At 45.1% G+C, this 9162-nt stretch overlaps 1 protein-coding gene across 2 annotated transcripts; it reads right to left on the bottom strand.

Moving 5' to 3' along the window:
- Positions 1-369: 369 nt before the first annotated feature.
- CTNNB1 (catenin beta 1) lies at positions 370-8853 on the bottom strand. 2 transcript variants are annotated; one of them, XM_009635735.2, is made up of 15 exons: positions 8778-8853; positions 8069-8296; positions 7679-7932; positions 7351-7589; positions 7065-7266; positions 6591-6735; positions 6035-6138; positions 5592-5930; positions 5203-5361; positions 4112-4231; positions 3809-3959; positions 3596-3717; positions 2338-2398; positions 1374-1594; positions 370-1084 (listed from the first exon to the last, which is right to left on the bottom strand). In XM_009635735.2, exons 1-14 carry the CDS (start codon positions 8788-8790, stop codon positions 1386-1388), a joined length of 2346 nt encoding a protein of 781 aa, XP_009634030.1. In that variant the 5' UTR covers positions 8791-8853; the 3' UTR covers positions 370-1084; positions 1374-1385. The 2 variants fall into 2 exon arrangements, with proteins under 2 accessions (XP_009634030.1, XP_035747232.1); XM_035891339.1 differs by lacking the exon at positions 1374-1594.
- Positions 8854-9162: the final 309 nt, after the last annotated feature.

Below are 9162 nucleotides of genomic sequence, written 5' to 3'. Positions count from 1 at the left end.
CACTTTTTGAAGCCCAGAAGCTAAGCGTGGCTGGCAGGCAGCTGCCTCGCTCACACCCGGCTAGCCCCAGCCCCAGCCAAATCAGAGGGGGAGCAGGCCCGGGGGAAGGGGGCAGCAGCAGGCCCTGGTCAGCAGGACACAGGGCTCTGAAGGGCGGGCGTGCCTCGGTGGGGGGAGAGAGAGGCAAATGCTTCCCAGCTTCCTCCTCCAAAGTAGTGAAGTTCTTGTGCAATCCCAGGACGATTTTCAGAGAACTTGTAAATGCACAAATATACTTTATGATCGGAAATAATTTGACACAGAGTGAATTAAAAGTTTACTTTAATTTTGAACCATTTTATAACTGCATTTTTCTCATGAAGCATCCGTATCACAGCAGGCTACAATAACTTTGGGATAAAAGGCAACTGGTAAACTGTCCAATACAAGGTTCCAAATAAACAGTTCTTACTGGCCCCTACCCAGACATATCCCAGATAAAGTTTTTGATCAGAAACATGAAATAGATCCACCTGCTTATTTTAAGCATATTAAAAAGGAAACTAATTGGACCATTTCTATTTGTCTAGTTTTTTTATACAAAAAGGCTACACAATGTTACACTTTATTCAGAATACAGTTAGAGCGATTATGAATTAGTGTTCTACACCTTTACTCAATCCTTAAAAATTAGAAACTGCTGTAGCATATTCACTATAACTTAATACTACGAGAGACTTTAAAAAAAACTAACAACAATTACTGCAAAAAAGAAAGAAAGGCTACTTCCAAAGCAAGCAAGGTCAGTACCATTACAGAGATTTAAAAAAAATAATAAATTTTTAACAAGCAAGGCTAGGGTTTGATAAATTCCATCTTGCAATTCATTCTTGTGCATTCTTCGTTTCTTGAATCACTCCCAAAATCCATTTGTATTATTACTCCTCGACCAAAAAGGACCAGAACAAAAAGTTTACTTCAATTGTTCCCATAGGAAACTCAGCTTGGTTAGTGTGTCAGGCACTTTCTGAGATACTAGCCCACCCCTCGAGCCCTCTCAGCAACTCTACAGGCCAACCAATGCAAGTTCATTCAGATGATACAGCTGCAAAGAGAACAAACAAACAGAGGTGTCAGCGCTCCCCAGGAAAGGGCCCCTTCCACAGACCACGGCTGCGTGAAGCCCGTGCACAAGACATTACAGCTAATTACTGCCACGCGTCCCGGCAGACCTCAGTTTGGGGTGTACTGATCGTGCGCTTCCAGAGCCTTTATTCCCTGTTCTGGCACACTGGGACCCAACTGAGCCAATCCCTCCCTGCCAACCAAGTCCTCAGTCCAGTCTGTTTTTCTCTTTCTGTTTTGTTTTGAAATTCAAGGTTGGAGCTTCTTACCTAAAGGATGATTTACAGGTCAGTATCGAACCAGGCCAACTGATTACTGTCACCTGGAGGCAGCCCATCCATAAGGTCCTGGGCATGGCCAAGATCTGGCAGACCATCAACTGGGTAGTCAGCACCAGGGTGGTGGCCACCCATTTCATGTTCCATCATAGGGTCCATACCCAAGGCATCCTGACCGTATCCGCCAGAGTGGAAAGAACGGTAGCTAGGATCTAAGAAAGTTAAAGGTGGCAGAGGGAAAAAAAGCATAATGTTAACAGATGTTAGAGGCATCGGAAGCTGCAAGTATCAGTGTGTGAGAAGATCTTTGTAGCCATCTAATTTTTTTTCTAGTTCAGCCAAGTCCAAAACAATCTGTTGCCTGCCCTTAATGGCTATTCCATTGTTTGAAACAGCCTTCCGGTACGATTCTGCAGACAAAGCACACTGCAGTCAGAAGCACGAGCAGATTCCAGCCAAGCCATTAGTCTGCACAATCAACAGTACTAAAATTCAACAATACTGCAGCAAAACCAGGCTCCAAGTCTGTAGACTTGCTTCTGAAAGCCTAGTCAAAAATAGCTCAGAATCCTTAGGGATAGGCCTGCGTTCAAGTCTATAGACACTTACAGACTAAGACATTCAATGCCAGCTTTTGTTTTAAAGAAAAACCGCACTATTGGAATCGTCAAGTCCAGTTGTAAAGAATTTAAAAGATTTCTGGAAACAACAGCTCAGCGGGCGATTCTCCCGGCAAGAGACCCCCGTTTTGCATGCTCATACGGCTCCCGTTTCAGTGCTGCCAGCGGCATTGCAGAAACTTGTTACTCGAACTGGGAGCTCCCCGTCTGCCTGCCAGTTTGCAATGCCTCGCTGAAGAGTAATTCGCTCTTCACTCATTTGCACTTCTCCTTTAAAATCTATGACTTGACTTCATCCAACTTAAGCTTAGTCAAGGGGAACAGAGGACACGTACCATCTGGGCGGTATCCAAGAGGCTCTCCCTGGGCACCAATATCAAGTCCAAGATCTGCTGTCTAGATGTAGACAAAAAGTTACACAACAGTTTTAGTGTCGGGTCTTTGGGCCAGCACTGGTAATCCTGAATTTAGAAAGTTTTGAAGCTTGCCCCAGACCCCCTTTGAGCAACTCCTCTGCAGCGAGCACTGCAGCACAAACTTCAGTGAACGTGAAACGCCTTTTTAGCCAAGCATCTGCATCCAGTATTTAACAGCCAGATGTAGGCACAGGAATCTGCAGATCGCTAGAAGGGATTGTTTGTTCTGTTTGGGAACGGAAAAGATGGGGCAGGTCTAAGAACACCCCTCCTCGGGTACACCTGCCCAGCTCCTGCAGGGCAGCTGTTCAGAGATCCCCAAGCCAGCAGCAGAGCCTTTAAGAGTTCTGAAGGGACCTCCCCCAGTTTGCCCAATTACAGAAGTAACTGCCCGCCTGCAGTGTAACTGCCTAACTCCAATCGCACCGAGATGTTCCATTTTAGCTTTTTTTTTCCACGTTACCATGGTAGATACAGATTTTAGGACAACAGAAAAGCAAGCACTGAAATAGTACAAATCAAAGGCTGCTGTCCTTTATTTAGCAAATACCTTCAAAGTAAGGCGAGCTAGGCTCCCGAGTCTGGGGGAAGGCAGAGGCTTGGTGAAACCTTCCCTCTACCCCATGCACCGTTTGTTTTCAGTCTCAAGTCACTGTGTAGCCCTTTAAGCATGAGAAAAGGCAACGTGGGATAATCAGCCTGCAAATGTATTCAAGTCCGAGAGCTCAATTCTAAGGAGAACACGAGTTACATCCTACTGAGTCCTACACCATTTGCTTGGTGGAAGCCTCACGGGATAGGTTTTATGTTTATGCTTCCCTCGTATCACACATGTCTCAATTTTTGCATTCAGAGTTCATTAGGTTCTTACAAGCAGCACAGAAATGTACAAAGTTGTTCTGTGCAGCTTTGCACAGTAACGAACGTAAGGAAAATTACAAACTTAGCAGCAGCAGAGATGGTTTCTTCCTAACTGCAAGGGAAGAAGCAGCTCTAAGGCTGCTTTTGCCACAGGTTCACTGGACCTGAACACGTAGAGAGAGAACAGAGAAGGTACAGCCACGTGTAAAGCTGGACCCGTATCACTGACGGCATCGACACTTCACTGCTGGAAGGAGGGAGGACTTGGAAGCCAGGTCTCCCCCCCAGGACCCGTTAATACAAAGACGCAACTCACCTCGTTCCAAGCCATTGGCTCAGTCCGGAACAGAGAGCTTGTCAATTCAACCGAAAGCCGCTTCTTATAGTCTTGTGGTTTGTCCTCAGACATCCTGAACAGCACCGCAGCTGCGTATGTCGCTGGTGAAAGGAAGAGTGATTTTAGTAGAGGTCAAGCACTCTAGCAACTTCTCTACCACAAGCCTGAAACCTGTCTTTTAAGTTCACTTACCAACGCCCTCATTCCTAGAATGAAGCAGTTCTGTTAACGGGGCAGTAGCACCTTCAGCTTCAATTGCTTCAGCTGCCTCCTTGTCTTGAGCCAGTTCACAAAGCACACCGGCAGCTACTCTCTGGATGTTCTCAATGGGAGAGTACAACAACTGCAACCAAAACACAGGGGTTTCTTTAGCTCTCCTACTTGGGACGACCTCTTCAGCACAACCTGACTTAGCGGTTCTACCAAGGAAGCGTAATGGCCGTTTTGCTAGTTCTTCTAGTATGTACTATAGCATTTTCTTGAGCTTTTGCTTACCTGCACAAATAGTGGAATGGTATTTAGACCCCTGATTACGATTCGATTATGAACATCACGTGCAAGAATATGCAGGGCTCCAGTGCAGCCCTCGACAATTTCTTCCATACGCACACCCTCCTAGTAAGGGAAAGAAAAGGCATTTTTTTGAAGGTGAGGTATTGCGTGCTCTCTTCTAAAATGGCTGTCAAAAAGCCGATCACCCTGTCAACAAATCAACCAAACTTGTCCCCTGCACAGCCCCCCAACAGGGCTCATTCCCACTGCCTGCTGCTGGCCTTCAAACTTAACATCCCTGCTAGGAGTCAGCCCAGTTTATGCAACTAAATCAAGTATCTGAGGCATCTCAGTAGAACTCCTCCTAGTGTTCTCCCTTTTATTTCAGTTCATTATAAACTTTGTGTCTGACAACACTGTCTTTTTTTCCCCAAACTGAACGAGCTTGGCAGTTTACTAAGTTTGAAACAGTGGTTATCAGTTAACAGAGAAACCCCCTTCTCTAAGCACCCTTGAAAATACCCAATAAGCTGCAGTAGTGCTTAGGAAGAAATTCTTTACAATGAGGGTGGTGAAACACTGGAACAGGTTGCCCAGAGAGGTGGTGGAGGCCCCATCCCTGGAAACATTCAAGGCCAGGTTGGACGGGGCTCTGAGCAACCTGATCTGGTTAGCGGTGTCCCTGCTCCTGCAGGGGGGTTGGGCTAGATGGCCTCTGGGGGTCCCTTCCAACCCAAAACATTCTATGATTCTATCTATGATTCTTAAACCCATAGTTCCAACAAGGATGAGTTTCCTGGTAGAGAACTACTTCCCTTGCCAGCCTAGGCCAAACCAGTAATTCTGTGATCTATAGCATTCAGAATTAAATGCTCACGAGGTTCTTAGTAAAGTAAGAACCAAGGTTTTGACATCCTTGTTTATTGAAGAAAAACTTCAGCTCCGCCAAGACAGAATTATCAGCACACCAAGAGAATAACATGAATCAGAGCAAAGGTTAAGACAGCAGCTATTTAGACCAAACAATACGGGTCTGGGGCATACTGGCAAAGGGGGAGCTTTACACGTAACTTCAGATAGCAGCGGCCACTTACCACGAACTGCTGTTGTGTTCCACCCATAGAAGTGCGCCGCTGGGTGTCTTGATGTGCTCTCACCAGCAGCTGAACTAGCCGTGGAATAGCACCTTGTTCACGCAGCGGGGCGTGGTTTGCAGGACAGAGCGCAAGGTTGCGGATCAAACCAACAGTAGCCTGCAGTTAAAGAAAGGGGGAGGGAGGGCAGAATAAAAAAGCATGACGGGTGTGCTTGCTGCTAGCCATTCCCTTCTTTAATCAGCTGATCCAAAATGCTTCAATCTCTTAATAGACAACTCTTCAGTTGCTCAGCTGAAGCAACTTTCCCAACAATGTATTTTTCACAGTTAAGGTTACCTACAAAAAGCACCAGTTTTCAGCGCTGAGGGCTGTTAACTGTTATTTACCTTGATCAAAGGCCAGTGTGATGGCGGGTGCAACAGTTTAACCACCACTGGGAGTCCGTAATGGAGACGTACTGCATTTTGAGCCATCTCGGCTTCTTGGTGTCTGCTGGTGAGGTGACGGAGCGCGCAAATGGCAGGTTCTGTGATGTCTTCCCTGTCTCCAGCCCGAAGAACTGTGCGCACAAGAGCCTCAATGCCACCAACCTGGCACACCATCATCTTGTTCTTGTAATTGTTGCAGGTAAGGTTAGAAAGGATACCAGCAGCACAAGTCACAACATTAATATCATCCGATCCTAAAAGCTGAACAAGCGTTCCTAGAAGGCCTTCCATTCCCTCCTGCAAAAAAAAAAAAAAAAAAAAAAAGAGGGAACAAAAATTTAGTCTCTCTCCTATTCCACTATGTTGGCTTTTGATCCCGATCCCTTAGAAGAACCATTTACCTGCTTTGTTGCAGCATCTGACAGATTTCTCAGAGTCCAGAGACAGTTCTGGACAAGACGCTGGCTGGGATCTGTGAGGTGGAGTCCCAAAGCTTGCATCCCACCTAGAAGATGGTACAGATTTGACACAGTTACTCAGATGCTCATCTTGTGAACAGTCAGGTCCTCCTCCTCCTCAAAGTCTGAGTACATATCTCACAAGCTCCTGGATCTTTCTTGGCATTGCTATCATAATATGACTAGGCCCTAACCCACATGGAAGAAAACTCTGAGAATCTCCTTGTGATCCTGGACCTTTTAAATGTACACATATTCTAAGGGGACCATTCTGACAGCACTCAGCCACTAGGCCACCCAGCTAAGAACACAGTAGACTTACTTAAAACAGACTGCCTTTTATACTTCTGCATACTAAAAGGCCTCCAAAACTAGTTACGGACTGAAGGATCAATCCATGTTCAATTTTTGGTGCTGGCAGCTTCTGTTCTTGTGTGAAACGTACTGATCCTGCAGTACCACATAGCTTTTTAAGTTATCGTGGGTACAAGATACTTACCAGCTTCAACAATAGCAGGTTTGTTGCTGGAGCAGACTGACAACACCTTCAGCACCCTACTTGTGGTCCACAATAGTTTCTCATAAGTATAGGTCCTCATTATGTTTACTAGAGCCTGGGGTCCACCACTTGCCAGAATAATCAGCTGAAAGACAGCAAAAATAACATCTGTTACTTCCTGTGCACATGAGCAGGTAGTAATTGTTGCTGCCTTACACCCATCATAGGTTACAGATCTCTAAAAAACTGTTCCCATCTGCTGGTCAGGTCTGTAAGCTTTGGAGTCTCATTATAAGCATGACCGCATTTCCGCAAAGTAATTCCTGTGTCCCTCACCACTTGCAACGTCAGGACTGACTGGCAAAAGCCCAATGTGGCTGAAGATTCAGAATAAGGAAATCAGTACAGAGGAACCCTTAGGCCGTTCATAGCAAGCTTGCTCATTTTAAGTGCTTCAACAGCAGAGGCCCTTACCTTACTTTCTTGATTGCCATATGCTAAAATCTGAAGGCAGTCCGTTGTGATGGCCAAGAATTTGACGTTTGTCTTGTTGAGCAAGGCAACCATTTTCTGCAGCCCACCAGCTAGACGGACAGCCATTTTGGCTCCTTCCTGATGTAACAGGAGATTGTGAAGAGTTGTAATGGCATAGAACAGCACAGAGTCCACTGGGGACCTACAGAAGGAAAAAACCTCATGAGTACCTGCACCTACCACGACCAACGAAGAACCACATGTACCGTCTTAGTAGTCCACCTACCCAAGCATTTTAACCAAAGCAGGGATGCCTCCTGATTTGAAGATTGCCAACAAGCCTTCACGGTGATGTGAGAGATTGTGTAGTGTACCTGCAGTACAACGGGCTGTTTCCACATCGTTTGTATTTTGCATGGTACGTACAATAGCAGATACCATTTGAGGAGATCTCATAATAGCATGGCGAGACGCTTCCTTTTTAGATAACTGATGAACCATAACTGCAGCCTTGTTCACCACCACCTACAGAAATATTTGAAGAAAGCTTTTAGTTTTAAGGTCACTGAAGAAGCCCCACAAGCAAGCTACACCGAGGCAAAGAAAATGCTTACCTGGTCCTCATCGTTCAACAGTTTGGTCAGTTCTGGGATCGCACGAGTTGCAAGTTCAGCATCATCTTGGTAGTTTATCAAATTAACAACAGCATGTTTTAACATCTGGGATGGCTCAGCCAGGCGTTGCACATTAGTTGGATGAGCAGCATCAAACTGCGTGGACGGGATTTGCATTCCTTCATCCAGTGTTTCAGGGAACATAGCTGCACGCACTCTCTGAGCTCTAGTCATTGCGTACTGGCCATCAATATCTGAAAAATAAGGTAAGTCGTTACCTTAAACTAGAAATAAAAAGCTCATCTTCCAGATGGGTAGTATTCAGTATTTAGGTTTCTGTATCGTTAAACTGCGTGCCTAAGCAAATTAGCGTAATAGAAAAGGCCTTACCAGCAACTTGCTCCTGGGTAAAGGACTGAGAGAATCCTTGCTCCCACTCATACAGGACTTGTGTTGTGTCCACATCTTCCTCTTCAGGATTTCCCTTGCCACTCAAGGAAGGAGCGGTTGTTGTGGCACCGGAATGGATACCAGAGTCCAGATATGATTGTTGCTGCCAGTGACTGACTGCTGCTTTTCTGTCTGGCTCCATTGCCATATCCAGCTCCATCAAGTCAGCTGTAAGAAATCATTGTTGAACAATTAAGTTTAGTTCAGTTACTCCAGCATGTATTAATCCAAGAGATGACACAGATTTTAAAGGAAAATAAACTGCTATAAACAACAACCTCAACCCAGCAGAGGTAGCACTGCAGGTGAGACAGCAGTTTTAAACTGAGGCTTTACATCGAGCCAATACAGACATCCCTAAGCCTTAACAGGCAGAGCAATTGCTGCTATTGTGACTTAGACTACTTCTTAAAGGTTCCCTTTTCCACATACTATGATTAGGTACTTGACTGTACTTAAGGGACCCAAAATGCTTACGATGACGAACTTGTTTGCAGGTTCGAGTCCCAGTGGTAGGGTATTAATTACTGTAGTAGAGCAGACACTATTTAATCCAAGTGACTTGAAAAAGTGGAGTAAGGAGCCAACTTAACTGCTCGTGATTAGAACTGCTGGATTCTAGTAACAGAAATTGTGATGTATTACGTACCTTGGGTTGCCATGTTCCTTGTTGTGCTCCCAGAACTCTTTCCTGCTACCTTTCAGAGACCCTAAAAAAGAGCAAGGTTAGAACTTATTAAACACTAATCAGAGATAGTAGGACAGGATTTCATAGCAGAACACTAGAATTGCAAACTAAGACTTTGCACATCTTGCCATTTCATTACTACACTGAGCATATTCAAATGCCAATTAGCAAACCTCCATGGACAGAGACGCAGAAGAATGAGATGTATCGGCCAGACTTTTACTGGCAGACTATATGTAAGAGATATTCTCCTCTTAAAGCTGCAAGAGAAAAAGAATTGAAGATTGACCATGATAGAGCCGTTTATTACTTCTCTATCCTTGCCCAAGATGAAGACCAGACATTA

Source organism: Egretta garzetta, unplaced genomic scaffold (assembly GCF_000687185.1).
Source record: "Egretta garzetta isolate BGI_Z169 unplaced genomic scaffold, ASM68718v1 scaffold583, whole genome shotgun sequence".
NCBI lineage: Eukaryota > Metazoa > Chordata > Aves > Pelecaniformes > Ardeidae > Egretta > Egretta garzetta.
Note: the sequence above shows the minus strand (reverse complement) of the source record. Positions and strands in the feature narration are given on the sequence as shown.